Source organism: Anser cygnoides, chromosome 6 (genome assembly GCF_040182565.1).
Source record: "Anser cygnoides isolate HZ-2024a breed goose chromosome 6, Taihu_goose_T2T_genome, whole genome shotgun sequence".
In the NCBI taxonomy this organism is placed as follows: domain Eukaryota; kingdom Metazoa; phylum Chordata; class Aves; order Anseriformes; family Anatidae; genus Anser; species Anser cygnoides.
In genome coordinates this window covers 30,960,266-30,980,293 of record NC_089878.1, presented here as the reverse complement: position 1 = coordinate 30,980,293, position 20,028 = coordinate 30,960,266, and the positions used below count along the sequence as shown (strand labels likewise).

The 20,028-nt window shown below is 50.9% G+C and overlaps 1 protein-coding gene across 2 annotated transcripts in view; it reads left to right on the top strand.

Annotated features, from left to right (window-relative positions):
- Nucleotides 1-20,028, top strand: part of MARCHF4 (membrane associated ring-CH-type finger 4) — an 88,177-nt gene that overhangs the window by 50,040 nt on the left and 18,109 nt on the right. Inside the window, exons 2-3 of one of the 2 annotated variants that reach the window (XM_013196678.3) lie at nucleotides 8,938-9,093; nucleotides 17,344-17,536. In XM_013196678.3, the coding sequence (XP_013052132.3) occupies nucleotides 8,938-9,093; nucleotides 17,344-17,536 (349 nt within the window). Of the gene's footprint in view, nucleotides 1-8,937; nucleotides 9,100-17,343; nucleotides 17,537-20,028 lie in introns of both variants that reach the window. The other variant, XM_048046985.2, reaches the window with a different exon arrangement.

Genomic DNA, 20,028 nt, shown 5'->3' with positions numbered 1-20,028 from the left:
GTTGGATGGGGTTTGAGCAACCTGATCTTGTGAGAGGTGTCCCTGCTCTTGGCAAGGGGGTTTGAACTACACAATCTTTCAGGAGCCTTCTAACCCAAACCATTCTGTGATTCTATGATTTCAGTGCTTGGGACTTCCAGCCCTGGCTTTCCAGGCCAACTAACTCAGAAAAAAAAAAAATAAACGTTGAATTTCTACGTATTTCTTGTTCATCTTTCCCAGCCGTTTCACCCCATGGCCATTTTGCTCCCAGGGAAAAGTGATGAGAACAGCATCCGTCTTCCCTCTTCTCTCTCTGACGGGCCAGCTAGCGACCTGCTTGCAGACCAGCAGCAGCCTGAGATGCTGGTGTTGTGCGGGAAGCAGCCACAGCTCTCACTGTCACCCATCTTTAACACCTGGTAGCTGGGATGAGACTTTTGGGTAAGAGTGTTAAATGTGGGAAGAAAGGAAAAAAAGTGTTGCTTTTAGCTCAGTGCCCCAAGAAGTGGGGTAGGGTGGCTGGGAAGGATGATGCCGGACATTGCCAAGGCAAAAGAAAAGCCCAACCAGGATGAGGCACTTGGACATTCCCTGTGCAGGGACACAACTTGCTAAGGTAACTGCAAGTTTTTATGGAGCAGATGTGTTGCTCTGGAGGAAAGCAGTCTAATTCCTAGCAAAGGAATATGTGGGAAGGCCCTTCGCAGCCCAGAGACTGAATTGAATAATCTAATCCAGGTGTGGCAGGAGAAACCTCACATGGCAGAAAAGGGTTCCATATCTGATAGAGCAAAACCTATGGGGAGGGAGCAGGAGGAGTGATCTGATAGTGTACAATAAAGACCAACAACAGAGAGGCTAATAATTCATATTTCAATAGGGCATCTTTCACGCTGAAGGATACAAATGAGTTTTTCCTTTTGGCCACTGTTTGAAATTCAGCCACCTCTGGAGCGGAACATAGCCATGCATAACATCTGACACTGCCTCAATGTTGATGTATCTGCTAATATGCAAATTGCCAATCAGTATATCTTCAAAAGGTTATTGCAGAGTCAGATAATAAATCAGCCCTATGTAATGCTTATTATCTGTATGCTGACAGTGCCAAAACCTCGGAGTCCTGGCATTGTTTATGTATACACACGTCTCTGTGTGTCATTCAGTATGCCTGATATTGTTCTTCTGCAAAAGGAGGACCAAAAGAAAGAAATAGAAAATGGCCTTTGTAGCTCCAGGTGGAGGAGGAAAACACAAGGCTTTCCACCAGAAGGCATATGGAGGCAAAGGCTAAAACATGTAGATTCACATAGCTTTGGATACAGGAGGTCTTTGGCCAGGGCAGCATCAGAAAACCAGAATTAGTGTAGTGCAGCTTCTCCCAGCACAGCACATCTGGCACCTTCATTCGGTCCCCTTGAGCTTCTCTCAGCTGGAAAGTTGTCAAGTGAGGCAAGGGGATTTGGGGATTGAGCCTCCCGTCCTCCTTTCCCATGGTCTATTTTTGCTGTCGTCACCACAGACAACTCCCACGCTGTCCTACAGCTCCTTCCCCCGACCCCACCAGGAGGTGTGACCAACGCTGGTTGGTGTGGCCCACTCTGCTTCTTGTGGGGCATCCACCACCAGTGAACGGGTGCATCCCGTGTACAGCAGCTGACCACATCGGCGGGTACCTGGTGGGGAACTGGCTGGTTTCTAGCCCACTGCCAGGAAAGGCAGCTCGGCCTCGTGCAGTAGCTACAGCGTTTCCAAAAGAGCTGCCTCTGCCTCTGGTGCATATTCATGCCAGCAAGTGTTTTGACTTTTCTCCAAACATTTAAGTGACCTTCTGGCAAGATCTGAAGGCTGGGCTCTACAGCTCCATCACCTACAGTCCCCAAGAGCCAGGATCCTCCCTCCCACTACTTTCCTGGTGTATTTTAGTTCAGCATCTCTGCTTGCAGGGCTGCCTGGGACTTTAAAAAGAAATGCCTTCCCCACTAAGATACTCTGTAGTAATAAGGAACTTGATCTCACACAAATTGGGATGTTCTGAGAACTGTTTTAATTTCTGCTAATCGGCAGATGAAAAATGAATTACTTCAGATGTCATGTACTGCCGCGTGAACCTCGTAACGTTTGGAAAAGCTGTAACAGAGTTACCCAGTAATTGAAGGGCTTTACATGAGTGAACTTTGTAATTGCGTATTCTTCTCCTTGGCTCTGGAAGGCAGAAAGGAAAAGCAGATCAGGCCTTGTTTTAATGAAACAGTTGAGTCCCAGAGTGCTACCAAAGCTAAAAGTAACTAAACTGCTCGCGTTATTAGGTATTGCAGCTCCCTACACCAGGGCATGTTGGGCCCCAGCACCCCTGGGTGCACCCCAGACCAGCTCCCAGCTGGGATATGCTGGGAGCACTGGGAAGATCCTCTGTGCTTTTGTCTTCACACTGTTAGTGGGTTCCTCTTATTTAACATGCATGCAGATCCATTGGTCCCCTGCTCTTTGTCCGGGCTGGGGGCCACTTGAGGTTGCAATGTCAAGCAAGGACTAATATCGCAGAATAGGGATTCTCTCAGCTGTTATGGTAAAAGGTTTTTCAGCTTTCTTAGGAAAAAAAAAATCTATTGCTGTTTATTTCTCTATCTTTGAAAGCGGGGTCTATCATCTGAAGAATCCAAGCAGCATCTATTTCTGTGGATACTCCACGGCTGCTCCTTAGTGGCTGATGGCATAACGTTGTCTGAGATGGCCATTAGCTGAGTATCTTTATGAACAGCTTCCCGGGGAAGTAGCTGCAAAGTTCAATTTGCTGAATTATGAGCACATCTCTGAGAAGAATTGCATTATATGGTACTTGCATGCTGAAAGCATTAACTTTATACTTTGAACTTTTAAAATACTCATTGATGGATCTGATGAGGATTGAAGAAGTAGAAAGGTGAAGGTCTCAATGGATTAGAGATAATAAGGAATAATTGCTATCGTTTTTTCCAAGAAAAAGAAGGGGTATTCTTAGTAGAATTCTATTTTCCTGAGGCTTTTTCACTACAGAAAAAAAAAAAAAGCCATTTGTATAAAAAAATTAATGGAAAATCTCTGTAATTGGTACAAACCATAACTTAAGGGCACTTGATTTGTGCTGAAGAGCTATTTGGCTTCATGGAGTCACATCAGATTTACCCCAGCATCCTTGGGAGGTACACTCTTGTATCTCATGCAGAATAAATCTAAGTGTTGTCTAAAATACTTTATTTTTTAATTAAGAAGAAGCAGAGTGAAACAACAGTGAATTTCTCTTTCAGAAGAGACTAGATCATTCTGTCTCACAAAATGGATGTGGTCCACAAAAAAAACCTCCGGAAGCTTAAAACCTGGGTGAAAGCCCAGGAGCTATAGACGAGGACACTTCTTCTCGGTGCTGAGACAGCTCCCGCTCTGTATTCAGCACGAGTCTGCAGCTGAACTCGCTCCAACATCCAGGAGCTCAGGGGTGTTCAGGTAGCTTGATTTCACATGCGCTGCACCGTGATTTCTGTGCACCGAAGGCACTTCACTTAATCGGTGCTATTATCACACCTGATGAGGCACAGCAGGTGATATTTGAGATGCTTGCCTTTTGATTCCTTGCAACTGAGCAACATTTAGTAAGAATTACTTAAATCAGCTAATCAAAAACAAGTTCAATGACATTAGGATGAAGTGGGCTTCAGAACACCTAAGCAAAGTTATTTATCTTGTGGAAATCCTTCTTTAGAAGGAAAAGCAAATAATTCCCAATGTGATCTATAAGCTCTCTGCTCTTTGGGCAATGGATAAGCAGATGTAGTTCCTGAAAATCCTTTTGTTATTCCATATTTCAGGCAGTGTTTGAGTTTGTTCTTGTGGAACAGATCTTATAACCCTGTACAGCCTGGAGCCTGCCTCTTGGAGCCAGGGAAGCGAGGTGGTGGGGCTGCTAGCGGGTGGGATTTTGGTGCTGGTGCATGCAGTCGGCAGTAAGGCACAGGGCTGCCCTGGGGGTGACAGCAGCTTGCCCAGAAATCCCCATTCGACCCCCCTTCACAGCAACGGGGGTGGCCCAAAGGGACCCTTAGGGACTGTCCTCCCCTCTCCCTCCTTCAGCAGGGGCTGTCCTGGAGCAGAACCAGCCCCCCGCATCCCCACTGCCCCCCTTTCACAGCTGGGTGGGGTTTGCATCGCTCTCTGCCCTTCACCTTCACCAGCCTGAAACCAGGGTGTCAAAACCCTCCAGAGCCCACTGAATGAAAAACACCCTGTGATTCTCTGCAGCTTGGAAAAATGTGTGTTTTCTGCTGCTTTAAAGTGCTTCTCCTTAAAGGAAATTGATGTTAAGCCATGAGACACCTGGTCCCACCTCCCTCTGGCCTTTCCCAGAGGAGGCAGGGATGTGCCCAGAGCTGGTGCGCTGTGCCTGCCTGCAGGCAAACGCATCGGCAAGTTACTGTCAGCTGAATATTGAAACAGCTAGGCCGAGCTCTTTTTCTTTGTTTGTTTCCTTTTTTTTTTTTTTTTTAATGGTAAGGGATAGGACCATGTCCAGATATTTCACACTAAACTCCACGACGCTCCCGCTTCATTTTCCTATTTCTGAGGCATTGCAGAATGGCCCCCAGCCCCCTGACAGCTGGCTCGGGGCTCCCGGGAGCTGCCTCCAGCTGCCTTCTGTGAAAAGCCAGCGAGGGAGCGAGGGCAGAGCACCAACGTACTGGGCTTTCTGCACCAAGCACTGCATCTGCTTTAACCACGAAAAAGCAGAGCTGTGCCCCCCTGCCCCCGCTGCAGCTCCCTAGGCTGCTGTACCCCCTTGTGTCTGCTCCCTTGCACTGTCACGGGGATGAGGAGCCCCAGGAGGGCACCTACATATTTCTGTGCCAGAGCCCTGTATGGGTGCCGCTCCTGGCAGCATCAGTACTCCCAGGCCAAAATCCCACACCAAAACCTTCAGCTGGGCAGCCACAGGCTGAAAACCTTTCCTCTGAGGCTGTGCGCGCCCTTTTGGCCTCCCAAAACCTTTCACCCCCATCCAGCCCCAAGCTGGAGGGCAATGGTTGTCCTTCAGAGCAAGGCTCCCATGGCTTACAGACCCGGCCGCAAGGCTGGGAACTATGTAGGGGTCCTGGAGAGGTGCCACCCATCTGCCACCCATGTGGCTGTGCTTGGTGATGTCCCGGCAATGTGGGAGACATCAGCATTGCTGGGTCCACACTTAGCATCAATCTCTGACAACACCAGAGAATTTCATTCAACACACACACACACACATATATATCCTTTAACAGCTGAGGGAGAAAGCACAATGGAAACATGTGGCTCCAGGTTTTCGGAGGTAGTTATTAAGTGTCCCCTGTTGTCTGTTGCTGGCTGGCACAGCGCTCGCACACGGGAGGGGACACACAGGAAGCATTTGAGATGCTGGTAGCAATGCGTGTGTTTAGGTTTAAAAGGATGGAGGGGCAGTTCCTGTAAGTGAGCGTGAAGACAGAGCGATTATTAGCACATATTTATTGGAGTTTACCAGCTCTGTAACAATGGGTTTCTCTTTGCCATCAGACTTAATTCCTCTGTAATTATGTTCCTAATATAGAAATCATTTGGCATTTATTTGCCATAATAAAACTTCCCATTGCATTTAAATTCAATGTGAAGTTAAGTGTGTTTAGGAGACTCAGCCGAAGACCTGAAATTAAATATTCTTGGTTTCCTTTTCCAAATGAGACAAACTCAGACGAACGCTAGCAGTCAGGTCCACGTGTGCAGCTGCTCCTGCGAGCAGCGGGTGCTGCGTGCGCATACCCAACGGGAGGTGGTAGCCCTGCTTCCCCCTGCCCTGCTCTTCCCTGGGGCACTCATCCTGCAGGCGATGCTAACAACCGATGCTGTTCTTCAGAGCTGAGCAGGGAAAAGGCTCAGCCGAGGAAACACTGCAGGTGTTAGGACCACCACCAGCCGTCCCAGTTAGCAGTACGGCTTGCACTGGTTTTCAAACTGCTGGCTGCAGTAGCCGGGGTAGCAGGAGGGTGTGAACAGGGCTCTTCCCAGCCGAGTTGGCACGAGGTTGACTCTGATGTAGGTCAGCACGGCTGGGGCTGGAAGAGCCCAGAAGGCTATGTCCTTCCCCAATGCCACCACCGGCCCCAACCCACAACCGCTGGCTGGTGGGCGAGCAGCCGCAGCTTTGGCAGCAGCCTGCGGGTGTGCTCCCAGCACTGGTAAATGACAAATAAAATGGCCAGGGCAACACACTGCCATCAGCATGCAGGAGGGCTGACGCTGGTCCTGACGTCAGTATTTTCTCCCTGGATATATCGAGCGTCAGAAGCGCGCGCGCTGGCAGCAATGTTTTTCCCATCCTTTCTCAGAATTCCTCCCAACAGGCTGAGAACAGCAGGGCCCAGGCGATCCTTAACCACTCTGGTGTGCTGCAACGGGCTCAGAGCGGGGTTTTGTAGGGAGAGGGCAGAGCTGGGACAGCCCCGGTTCATCTCCAGCACTATGCTCCTCCCCGGGGTGAAGCCAGGTCAGCCTGGCCTCGCCTTGCTGCTCCTGAAGGCAAGCTCCCGTCTTGGATAACAAAAAGCAAGGCAGGCGAATTCAAAGCCTGCTCGGTTGTTTCCGGGGGACAAGACGGTACTGAGCAAGCTGAGGATGGATGAGCCAGGGAGCATTTCTCCACCAGCTGCTGGCAAAGCCAACATGCTGCTTAGGCTGATCCGAGCGACAGGATGTAACTCTACAAAAGGAAAACTGCCAAAATAATTTAAAAAAAAAGTGTTGGGAACGATTTTCTCCCTTCAAAGGGTCTTTGGAGAACAGTCTTCAAACGGGGTTGGTGGGAATGCCATTGTCGGAAGCACCGGAGGGAGCATTGTGCAGAGCCGTCTTCTGTAAACCTGCAGGAACGGACGTGGGGTTTGATTCCCACCTCTCGGGGCTGCGATCCTGCCTCCCTTTGCGCTTGCTTTTGTGCCCGCGTTCTTCTTAGCAGAGGTCCCTGCGCAGTGATTCCTCCGTGCCAGTCACAGCCAATGGACCGTTCCTAAGCTGGCTGTGCAGCCAGCGACAAGGCTCCTTCCCCTCTGCTGTACAAAGGATTTATTCCTTTAATATGCCCCCGGTGTTTATTCTTCCGCTGGTACATGAGCGCCTGTGCATGCGTGTGCATGCGGCGGTGCTTTATGAACGCCTGCTGTGGACAGAATTGGGCTTCACAGTATGCAAAAATAGCTGTGCGCCACACGCGAGGATATAATACTTCACACGGCTGGGGAAAATGTGATAAATCAGGTTTTTGCTGGATTGGCAAAAATCAAGAAATTGGGGGTTTCGTCTCCACGGTCAGCCCCGAGCTCCTGCGGGAGGCGGCGGGGCTGTCTGGGATGCAGCATCCCGGTTAGGGGAGGGGGACAAGGTCCTCACCGCGGTGTGGGATGTTTATGGGCATCTCTTGGCTCTGAAGACCTCAGATTTCTTCGTCTCGTTTACTACAGAGACCAGTAAGACACAGCAAGTCTCCCCTGTGCGCCCCCACAGCCTTCACCTGCAGGCTGGGTGTTTGTTTCTGCTCCACCCCACCCCGCTCCTGACCCCTCACCACCACTGCCTCCGGCTGCTCATTAGACAGCACCCGGGTCATTCACTCGCTCCGTGGAGCCCCACAGGAGACCCCGGTGTGTGGCGTGGTGTCCTGGAAAAGGTTCACGGATCCTAAAGCCCTCCTTGCTCGCCCCTCTTTCAGTCTCCTCCAGGGTGTGATGGAAATCAGTGACAGGTAGAGCTGAGCCTGGTTTGGTAATGTAAACAGTTATTTACAGTTGTGCTGAAATTTCATGGAAGATGACATTTTTAGGTCACCTCGCTGAAGCAAATGAAATGATTAATGTGTTTGCATTAGGTTTCATAAAAAAAAGTATCACTCTTGCCCAGCATGACTCTCGGTTCCTCGGGCCCTCAGACCTGACGTGGTGCCCTGAAAGCTAAGGCAGTTTTCCACCGGGTTTAGCAGGAGCAGGATCTGGCCTCCTAGCCTCAGGCAGCTGGGGTGGTGGGCATCCTTTGCTGCATCCAGCAGCCTCAGGTGCCAGGCTTTTATCCCGGTTCGCTACCGGTGGTCACAGTGGGGAGGACTACGGGGCTGATCAGGGTGTGTAAGAAGAAAAATCCTCTCTCTGACACCAGAAGTATGACGCCAGCCTTCCCCATCCTATTGACATTCTCATCCTGCCTTTCAAAGCTTTTAAACCTTGGAGCCCAGCTACACACACAACTAGGGGCTCTGCTGTGGCTTCTGAACGCGGAGAGGCGGGGGGTAAAACTCTATTTAGGTTCTTCCCTAAATAAGCAACAGCAAATGACTGCGAAATGAGCTCTGAGCTTGTGTGTGCAGAGGGGAACGCAGTCCTGCGGTGAAAGGGATGACAGCACCTGGTCAGAGGAATATCGGGGTTTGCTGGGTACCCCTGCTTAGAGCTATACCAGGAGCAAGGGAGCGAGGCAGGAGGTCAGGGCTTCGGTCACTGCTCATAAACCAGCAGCCTTGCTCTGGTAGCAGAGAGCCAGAGGCCTGAGCATCGGCATCCAGTTTCCAGCAGAGCCGCATCCACTTGTTGAGGTCTAGTGTGGATGCTCTGGTGTCTAGTAAGAGCCGTGCTCTCGGAGCTTTTCCGCTAGCAGTGATATTAGGAGTCTCTCACCTATCCAGGTGTTTCTTTGCACAGAAACCGTAAAGTGTGAGTATCTCAGACCTTTACATCTCTGTCAAACTGTGTTCACATCACCCAAGAATTATTGGAGGTAAAACTGACGAAAGCAGCCCTATTACCGAAGCCAAACCAGGGGAAACGGGACCAAGGGCGAATGGGTGGCTGAAGGAGCACCTTGGCCAGCTTCTGTGCACGGCCTCCTTGCCGTGTGGGAGGAGGGAGCCCCGCTGATGCCATCTCTCTTTTGCAGGGGGAGTTGCTGAGCCCGTGTCGATGCGACGGATCGGTGAAATGCACGCACCAGCCATGTCTGATCAAATGGATTAGTGAGAGAGGCTGCTGGAGCTGCGAGCTGTGTTACTACAAGTATCACGTCATTGCCATAAGCACAAAGAACCCTCTGCAGGTAAAGGTACTAGAGACATTTCAAAGTCTATTTATTCTTGTTCCTCTTTTTGTTTCTGGGAGCAACTAGGTTTTGCTGGCATGGGTTTTGTCTCCTTGCGCTGTGATCCGCACGTCTGAGCCGTGTAGGAAGGGCTGTGGGGGCTGCTCCAACAAAGCCCCACGTCCTGCCTGGTGGTACCGGGGGCATCCCTCAGGGGTCTGCTCTCTCTGACCTTTGACAGCTCTCACGTCCATTTTCTTCCTGCTTAAAACACCGGTGTGACCATGGTAGTGCTGGAACACCTCACAGCCCTTCAAATGTGTTTATTTTTTGGAGACCACAGGTATGCCACCATCTCCCAGCACAGATGGGGACACGAATTTGAAAGAGTTATGGGATTTGCTACAACAGGGCACACAGCCTGTGGCAGAGCAGTAGCTTGAGACCCCGTGTGTCCAGAGCTGTGCCACTAGCCCCGACATCCTCCTCCTGGGCCACCTCTGTGTTGGCGCGAGGGACAGAGGGGGTGGAGGGAGGGCTCTTCCAGCTCTCCTCCTGCCACCCTTTTCACTTCACTGCTCCCCGGGATCAAATATGTCCCAGCACAGTGCTAGAGGCGCTGGCTCTGGTGCTCTGGTTTCTCCAGGCCTGATTCTCAGGTGTGCACACAGCAGGTAAAGCGCACCTTGATGTACGTGTCTGCGAAAGGCAGCGGAGGACCCGCCTCCTCTCTCGTGTGAGTTCAAAAGCACTGCAGCTTATTAAATCCCACTGCAGGCTAGTAATTCAAAATCAAGATTCAGAATGGGGGAAAACTGTGTGACTGTTAAAAATGGGATAATTTATCCGTAATAGCTATTGATTTATTGCTGGAGCAACACCTGAAGATGGACTAATTGCTGCATGCCTTCGCTGAGCACCATTAGTGCCTCAGACGTAAGGAAGCATATTAGACTCAGGCACTACCGCTTAATTAGCATCATCTGGACTGGAGAGACATTACAGCAGCATGCTGTGCTTTAGACACCAGGGCAGTGTCTGTACGGATGTCGGTCCCTCCAGCACCTGGTTGCATTGGCTCTCTGGTCTTCTCTTTCTCCAACAGCCTTTGCCAGTGATGGTGCCTAGTTTTATGGGCTGGGGGACACACAAATCCCTGCTCTCTCCTCCAAACTGCCCTCTCTGTGTGTCTTTCTCCAGGCCTGAGGTCACTGAACAAAGTGAAGAAAGAGGCACAGCCCTCCAGGGCTCCAGACTGAAATGAAGTAGCAAAATTAGTGGGACGTCATGGGGCAATTTTGCTGGGGGGAAGGAAAAGCCTCCCTGCTCTCTGCAAGTTCCTGCAGCTTCTGATTCAATTTTCCCTGTGCCGTGGCCTGGAGAGATCAGTAGTTTCATCCCGAGCCCCAGACCCAGGGTGCTTTAGTTTCTTGGCTCCAGTAACTCAGAGCAGATTGAAACACAGGGTGGGAGATGTGGACACAGCAGCATTTGTTTATTTCTGGAAACCTGGTCCATGAGTGCCCTAATGCTTCATGCATCTCAGGCTGGGGGAGCGATGCTGAGCAGTGCTGAAGGCTCGTGGCTGCAGGTTTGTGAGCGTGTGTGTGGCCAGCACTGCCTTTGACCTCCGAATGCTCTACGTCCTCACACGGCTCAGGGCAACTCAGGACTTTCCTCCTGCTCCCCACTAAAATTTGCTGGAGCAATTCGCAGACCGGCTCCAATCCTACAAATGCATTTCAAAAGCCTGCCCGAAAGATGGCTTTTCCTGGGCTCCCCTGTTAGAAAGTGGTCTGATCTGCTGGCTTTTGCCACGAACATGAAGACTGACTGGCAGGACGATCCGAGCTAGGGAGCTCAGCTCCGGGAGCGAGACTCCCAGCGGACCGTGCACACGTCCTGCTCTGAGGGCTTCCCGCTGCTGGCTGAGACTTCACAGCGCTTCTCGCAGCAACGCTGGGAGATTTGGCTCAGCAGAGGGTAGGAAGAAGCAACTGGAGTGAAAAGCCACTCGCTCTGGGTTAAATGCAGCATGTGTGGAGCTGCAGCTGTGTGCCCAGGCACCCTATCTGGTGTCAGCACAAAGGCAATGCTGCGAAGCAGGTGCTCCACCAGCACCAGCACGTGAAATCCTGTGGGAACTGGTTCGTGTATGAGACCCGGACTTCCCAAGAGGACTAAGGGGCTTGGGACCCCGTAACCCATCACCACGCACATCACCGTGCTCCTCAGTGGCTCTCACCATCCTCCAGTGCTGCAGCACGGGTGGGTGGGAAGTGTGTCCTTTCTGCTCAGCCTTCTCCCCACGTGTGGACACCAGGACACACTGGCATGTCTCTAAGCAAAGCAATAATCCCCGGCCTTTCTTCTTGGGGTCCGTTGGAATTTCTACCCAGCTTTATTCCTCTCTGAAAGCTCTGAATTTCTCAAGCACATGTTTTGGAAGGTAAATGCTGTAGGAATTTAGGGTCATCTGTTTATTCCAGACCAGCTGTGATACAGGCAAGGCCCACAGAAAACTCACCTTTGAGTCAGCTTGGCAAAAGTCAAACAAAGCAGGCTCAGATGATGCTCTGAGCCTGGCTAGATTTTGCCCAGCAAGGTGGCCTGCCTGCCCCCTGTGACTGTCCCTGTGTCCTCTCGTGGGACAGACCACAGGCAGCTGGCAGGCCCTGGGCTCCCTGGGCCATGTCCAACTGGTCAGAGCAGAGCAGCACACCCAACCCCCCCCGTGTTTCCTGGGATGCGCATGGATGTACATAATTCTCTGCTCTTTTTGACATGTGCTGCACATTTTCTGGAGAGCCTAGGAGCACGGCATGGGCCAGGTGTGCACGGCGTGGGCAGAGAAGTTACAGCCAGGGGAGCATGGTTCATACATAATTAACATGGATTCCTTCCAGCCTCCAGGCTTTTCTGCTGTCTCATACCAGAGAGGGGCCTCCAGTCCGGTATTTTGACAGAACAAATCTCTATAAATTAACCCCCCAGCCCTGGATTGCTGGGATTTAAGAGCAAAAGTCTTAAAGCAGCAACACTGCAAAACTGCTGAGACTGGAGGATTAAAGTTGTTTGAGAATCTGGCAAGTGTCTTGCCAAGCTGTGGTCAGTCAGCAAGTGAGAAAACACCTCCCGCTGGCTGTGGGCAATCAGAAGGTCCAGAGCCTTCATCTGTCCGCCCATCTGTCTGTCCATCCGTCCGTCCGTCCGTCCATCCATCCATCCATTCATTCCCCCTGTCTTCCAGTCCCTGAGACAGAAGATATGGGCATGGAGGCTCTATACACTCCTCTCCACTGCAGTATTTGTGCAAAGCCCATGACTTTAATAACACCCTGAAGGCACAGGGTTTTGGAAGCACGGGATAGCACTGCAGGCATCCTGGTGCAGGTACCTGCTGCAGCAGGACTCCGCAGTGGATCTCATTCATACAGCTCCTTTGCAGCCACTCCCGAGCCACGTTCATTCTGATGCTCTGATTTTAGCAAATACAAGATCAGTTTGAACCAACTTCCCAGACCTACTGCTGTCTGCAGCCTTGGGGAGTTCAACACTGCTTCACAGTTGTTATCTCTGACTTTTCCTGTTTTGTGGGTAATTTCAGCTCCAAAGGTCCTCAGTTATGGAATGTTGGGGCTGGGATCCCATCCCAGTTCTCCTCTGGCTCTGTTTTGACTTTGGAGATGCTCTGTTAAGAGCTGATGAGTGTTCGTTTATATGTCCTCTTCATCAGGACCCCCACATCTGCAAGAAATGTGGCCGAGGTTCCAAAGTGTTTGAACTTCAGCCTGAACTCCTGAGCTAAAAAGCTTGAGATGGGTTCACTGGGGTCCTGCTTGTCCCAGCTTGCTGGGTCACTCGTCATGAGTATGAGCCCTGGCTGGTACCTGCGGAGCTCATCCCTCCAGCTGCAGCCTGCAAGCAAGAGATACCATGAGCTGTGGCTCACAACAGGAGCTTTCTAGGACGTCAGTACTGTAGCCTGAATCTTACTGGATGCTCTGGCACACAGAGAAGAGGGAATTTCATCACAGCCCTGGTGCTTTGGTAATGGACCCTCCTTTCTCCCTGCTCTCTTTCCTGCACCTGAATAAGCCAAAGCACCTGTAAATGTACAGCAATGAAGCTACCACACTTTTAGGATAAATTTGTTCGGTGAATTCACAAAAAAGCAAAGCCATGCTCCTAAAGATAATTGAGGAGGCTAGCCAGGGCCTCGGGACAGCATGGAAGAGAGAGCCAGACCTAAGCCGTGATGGGAATGGGCCACTCCATCCTTCCAGGAAAACCTCTGCTTGCTTGTGATCCTGGGTCTGAAGTGAAATCGCTGACTAGCAGAGCTCAGGATGTTAATGATACGTACTAAGGGGACGTGTCAGATACAGCAATAAAAATAAACCGAACTGCCTGAGGCAGGCATGGAGGAGCTCTCAGAGGAGTGTAAGAAGGCTTTTCTAGCAAGCAAGGCTTCTAAGCAAGCTGCTGCAGTAAGACATAGATATCTTCTGCAGGCAAATATGTGCCTTGGATCTGCTCGTGCTGGCGCTTGGAGTCTTTGGAGATTGCTGGTGACAAAGAAAGGGAAATATGGATTAGGCCCTACATACTACATTAATGACATTATTAATTGGCGTTACATTAGCAGTGGGGGTTTTTGGTCACAAGGCTCTGAGCAGAAGCACTGAAGCAAACAGGGGAACAGGCTTGTCCCAAGTACAAGCCGTCAAGTATGAAACAGTGCAAGAGATCAAGCGTGACATGACAGCCAGGTACCAGTCCTACCCTGGCCTCTAGCTAAGGTTGTCACAGGCCTGGGATCCTAAGAAACCTTTTCTGAGGCATGTGGGACACAGAGGCTTGTAATCCGACCACCTGTAGGGCTTTCCACCTGCCTAAAATCACCGTCTTGATCGACAACATGGGTGAGCTGCCAGTTGGTAAAGGTGTGCTTCAGCAGAGCCCAGCAGCTATCAGCTGAGAAAGGCAGCGCTCATTTTAGGTCTCTCCCCTGCAGGGTGGGATTGCTTGACACCGTGACATTGCTAGGACTTGAACTTTCAGCTGGAGATTTTGGAGGGAGGGGACTGTGTCTGCAGCCAGGCATTTGAATAAACAGCCTTGAGGGTTTCAGACGTGCTGCTGAAGGGACTCTGTGGTGTTACTGAGCCCTTTCTTGGCAGCTCTAGCAGTGTCCCACTAAATCCCTGTCTGCTGGCTGTGCTAATTGTGGAGTGGGGTTAGGAGAACGGGTGACTTCTACAGCCTGCTATGGAATCTGAAAGGCCCAGTGCTGTGATAGAGATGGGCTCCTAAGGTTGCTGGTGCAGGCATGCATCAGGCCCAGCTCCTGCAGCTAAAACTCATCGTGTTCCACCTCTGAGCAGCTCTTGGACTTTGTCTTGCTCCTTTCTTTCTCTCTGTACAAACCTCTTACCGTGGGATGTGTAACAAAATGGAAATAAAAGATGAAAAATAATGACCCCCAGTTATTGGTAGCTTGAGCTAGATGTGTGACACTAAATTGCAGTACTCAGAATTGCCAGAGAGGAAATACAACATTTATTATGTCGGGGCTTGGGGTTGTTTTTTTTTTTCTTTTTTTTTTTTTTTTTTTTTTTTGGTTATTTTCCCCAGCGTTCAGCTCTGACCCATTTACCTCTTTGCCAGAGGGTAATCACCTCCCGAACAGAGTGCCACCTCCTGAACAGAGTCAGGACTGCTGCTGTGCGTGTCGCTGCCACTTTAGTGCCAGCTGCCGGGGGAGAGCCCCTTTCATTACCAGCGCCGGGCAGCACCAGGCAGCAGCCCTGCCTGTGTTCCAGCATCTCTATTCCCATCTGAAGGGAGGTTTGAAGCTGGTGTTCAGGTACAGCTTCTCTGTGCCCAGACCCACATCCCCTTTGAAAGTATAATATATTTAATACCTTATTGATGCCTCTCTGTAAAAGAGTGATGCCAGTTGTACACAGGTGCTAGCTGTAGAAAATATCTCCTTCTTCTTCTTCTCTCTTTAATTGCTACCTTGGAAGGACCTGTTGCTGCCACAGGCCTTGCAGTGTGCCAGACAGATGGTGAGGAGCCAGTCCATTACCTCCTCTCGAGAGAGAAATGATGCAGAATGATTTGGCTGGCACAGGCGCACGCAGGTCAGCATGAGGGACCTGCAGCAAAACCATGGCAGGCAGCACTAGGAAAGGCTCCCTGCGCTCTCATCCCCTCAGCATTTGCCAGAGTTAGTGGAAGGGGAAAGGAGGTCTGGGGAGAGCTGCAAGAGTGAGAGTGCAACCCCACGCACATACCCAACGCAACGCCTCCTCATGCCTCTCGTCCTGGAGCTCTGAGCTGATGGCACCATTGCGGATTTGCCCTGCCTCTGCTTACGGTGCTGTTGAAGATGATGCTGAAGAGCTGATGGGAGGGCTGTGCAGCTGCTGGTGCCACCCTCAGAATCCTGGTTTGGGGGGGGTGGATGCTGGATCACCCCCTCTTAGTGCCAGTGCAGCCTTCACTCCACCTGGTGATGGGAGGGGAGCTGCACGGCTGTGCACCTCTGTGGGCTCCAGCTCGCCTGAACCTCGCCTTCACCCTGCTGTTGGGAACGGCACTGCTGAGCTGCCAGCCCTCAGAGGAGAGCTGTTCGCTACCTCCACTTCTTCACAGCATGAAGGGGCCACTGGTGTGGGTGGCTATGGTGGAAGGATGGAGCAGGCTGGGCTTTTGGCAGAGTGGGAATGGGTTGTTAAAGAGATCACCATGTGTCCTCAGTGCTGGGCAAGCAATCACCTTCCAGTTGCAACTTGCAGCCCTCAGCGTAAGGCTGAAGCTCTCATCTGTTCCTCTTCAAAAGCAGCCCTTTGCAGGGACTGCATTCAGTTCAAGGGTCTGGTAGCAATGCCATGCATGCCCTTCCCAGCACAACTCACCTTCTTGTCCTTCAAGCAGGGTTCAAAGTCCTCTCTACTTCCCAAAAATACGGGTGACTCCTGGCTGGCCTGGGCATTAAAGAGCAACGCAGTAACTGAACTGCTTTCTTGCCCTCAAAATGAGGGGATGGGGCTTGACAGGTGACCCTGGAGTCCCAGGATGTGTTTGACAAATGGGCAGGGTGCTCAGGGCTCTCCAGAGCTGCCACCTCACAAGCACAATGAATTTGACCTGAATCCAGGCGAAACATTTTCATTTCCTCTGAATCCTCTCCACCTGTATGACGTTGAAGTCTACTTTTATTTATCCTACTACCAGTACTACTGAGATTTCAAGGGCATGTATCTCACTGCTAAAGGTGGCCTATATACTTTAATGCCAGGAGACGCTCCCTCTCCACGGCCTGTTTACGCATTTGATTTCTGATTTGCAGGAGGCATTGTGGATGATGTCCCCAAGTCTTGTCAGAGAAAGCAATTTCAGCTCTTGGTTTTTACTGGGCAGTTCTCTCAGAAGTGTAAATCTGAGTAAGGAGGTTTTATTCTAGATGACACAGAAAAGTCCGGGCTTAGGATATTTATACTGTAGCTTATACAAAGCTATTTGACATATTGAATGGATTTGGGGAAGTTACTTCTATTTTTTTTTCTTCTTCTGAGGAAGAAGCATTGCCGTTTACCTTGGAAAACAGCCTGAATGTGTCATCACCTAAAGGCAGGGAGCCTTGGTGGCAGCAACATGCGTTGTTTTTAACATGTTTTGTGGGGTGTGTGTTGCCTCCACAAGATCCTACCTAGTGTTGTGATCCTGTCACATTTCAAAGTGGCACGGAGCCAGCTCATGGCTTAAATGGGAGGCCTCCAGCGGAAAGCATGGCTATCTGAGACACTTCTCATGGTAACAGGATACCCTAGCCAAAGCTGGTGTCTGGCCTCCATTTGAGGTAGCAACTGAATGTCCTGGCTTATGATGGCCATCGCAGATCCACTGTTCTGGAGATGTTATTTTCAGGGTCTTTCCCTCAGTCCTTCCTGACTCCTACTGGTCTTTGTGGTTTCCTGGTGAGATGCAGGATTCCTCCCTATTTGCTTTTCAGCAGTGGTGCCAAGAAACATGGGGCCGTGCACTGTCAAACAACTGCCATGCTCCACCCTAGAGGTGGACCAGGTGAAAGCATCTATGTGTAGGATGCACATATAAGTTGCAGGTGATCTTTGGGATCTCCAGAACCACCACCATGAAAAAAAAACAGCAGTGTCTATCATGTAACTACTTTCTCCTCTTTTTTCCCTCCTCCCTCCCCCTTGTGCCCCCTCCTCTCCCTGTTGCTGTCCCTTGCAGTGGCAAGCCATCTCTCTGACGGTCATTGAGAAGGTTCAGATAGCAGCGGCCATCCTGGGTTCCCTCTTCCTCATCGCCAGTATCTCGTGGCTCATCTGGTCGACCTTCAGTCCTTCAGCCAAATGGCAGCGCCAGGACCTGCTCTTCCAGATCTGCTATGGAATGTATGGCTTCATGGACATTGTCTGTATAGGTGGGTGAATGCATCTCACGGCACAGCTGAGGGCACCTGCCCACCCGCTCACCGGCAGAGAGGAGTGGGAGATGGTGTGGAGAGCCGGCTGGTACAGCTCTGCTCCCGGATTGAACCTCCCCTACTTTCCCCTCACCCTTTTTTTTTTTTTAACACCTTTTTTACAGAGCTCTCTGCTTATATCTGCAGCCCTGGGCTATCTCCTTGGCTGGGCTGGCAGAGGGACCTGCAGCAACCCCAGAGGGAAACAAATCTCTCTTCATTGGGCAGGGGAGTGGGGACAGGCTGGGGAGTATTGATTAACGGTGGGAAGGAAACTCCTTCCTTTCTGGAACAGCTAATTTAGGGACTGCCCTGTGTGAGGGTATGGCAGGGTCCGGCCTGCACCTCACAGCCAGCACCACGCTCTCTCCACATGAAGTCCCAGCTCCTCAGTCTCGTCTCTCAGCCCGGCAGGGGTGGCTGCCCCTTCTTTGGCCCATCCTGCTGCAAGTCCCCACCAGCCCAGGTCACGGCCCTGCCTGGATCATTACCAGGACAAAAAAACTTCTGGCACAGAGCAGCTCTGACAGGAAAGCTGCTCCACTCTGGGCAAGCCCAGACAGAAAAGCAGATGCAGGCACAGGCAGTACCTTCATGTAGGAGGCAGAGCAGCAGAAAGCAGAGCCGGAGGCTGTTTCAGACACTCCTGCTGACTTGAGCAGGGGGCTCAGGGCCCCACAGGACCCCATGTCTGTGTGTTGGCCCACACTGGGAGGGAGACAGATGGCTGTGAAGGCAGGTGTGGGAGGAGGAGGATGGGCTGAGGGCAAGACCTCTGCCCACCCCAAGCAGCCTGGGCCTAGCAGGGTCTTTGAGCTGTAGGCCCAGTGCAGGCCTGCAGGGTTGGGGAGGAGATAGCTGGTGATACCTGAGGGCAGAGGAACCCACCAGCCAGGCCACTGACAGAGCAGTGGTTACCAAAATAATCAAGTGAACACCAACCACCTCCAAACATGCCACTGAGTAATATCCACCTAAGCACAGGCCACCAGATAACGGCAATTCAAGTGACCCTGCCAGGAAGATAAGTGGGTTCCAGAGAGCTCCTTGTGTCTGGTTTCTTCCGTTGTTAGTATACATACAGAAGGAGCTTCCCCCACCAAAAAAAAAAAAAATAAAATAAAATAAAATAATATTTTTAAAAAAGTGGGACAAGACAGTGCTCTTGCCTTGGTGGATTTGTGTTTGTATAGGTAGAGCCACTCCTGAAGAAAGGAGCACAGCCCCCAGGTCAACCCTCAGGAAGAGCAGTACAGACTATCCCAGAGTAGCAGTTGGTGAAATTGGAGTACAGAAGCAAAACAAATGAAGCTTCAGGGAGAGAGGTCTGGACAGCACATCCCAGGTCTGGGTTTAAATGGCTCTTGGCTTCAGCATCCTTCCAGCACAAGACTTAGGCCTCCTGAAACCTAGATGAGTGCTTCCCACTGTTGCCATCATTGCACTGACGAGAGCTGAGCTTGGCCTGCTCCTCCATGAGGTGCTGGTGCAGCTAGCACAGCTCTACAGGAACAAGGGGTGGCCAAGGAGGGTGAAAGAGAGGCAGGTAGCACCCACATGCTGGCATAGTAGCCACTAGTGACATCCTCTTATTGGTGGGATTGGGACTAGAAAAAAAAATGATCCCTCTGTGTGTGTGTTGCCTTGTTGGCAGAAGACAGCACTGGAGAGCTCTGGCCTGGGCAGACATCAGTAACATGATTAACTGGCTTTGATAAAGCTTCAAGAGCTGAGGGGAACTGATTAGCTCATCTGTCAATAGACGCTAAATCCTCCCACATGGCAGAGAATAAACCATGCCAGCTATGAACTGAAGGGGAACTGGGCAGACAGATTCAGATTTGAGTTTTTCTGCTGCTTCTTTCTTTACTTTTTTAAGGATCTGGCTTCTGTTTCTCCTATCCACCTTCTATAGGGAGGTAGGAGCCCCTTTGCATCTCCAGTGATATCACCAGTAAGCACATTGGCCTAAGCTGTGAGCTTTGATTTTTCCAGCCAAAGTGCAAGGGGCCGTCCCATTCCCAGGAATATTTCAGAGTTGTGGCTGAGGAGAGCCCTTTGCTTTACAGTCCTCCCTGCACAGCTGGCAGCCCTTGTGGGCCAGACATAACTGTTTTTCCCACAAAAACAAAAGCAAGTGGAAAGCACTGCAGATGAAGCAACTTAGTGTGTCTGTATGTGGCTTCTCTTGCCCAGCACCTCAGAGCAGTGTCCACCCATAGCTGGCTCCAGTTGTATTGTGTGCAGCATGTCTGCTGGTGCTGCCAGGCAGCCCACCCATGGTCAACCAGAAGAGATGATGTTTTGGACCATGAGAGCCTTTGTACACATTTCATACATTTCCCTAGAAAAGCTGATATGTGCATGCAGCCAGCCCTCTGCCCCTACCATACTCCAGTGTAAAACTTGCTTGTATTGTGCCCTTAGTGCTAGCTGAGATCTGCTGTTCA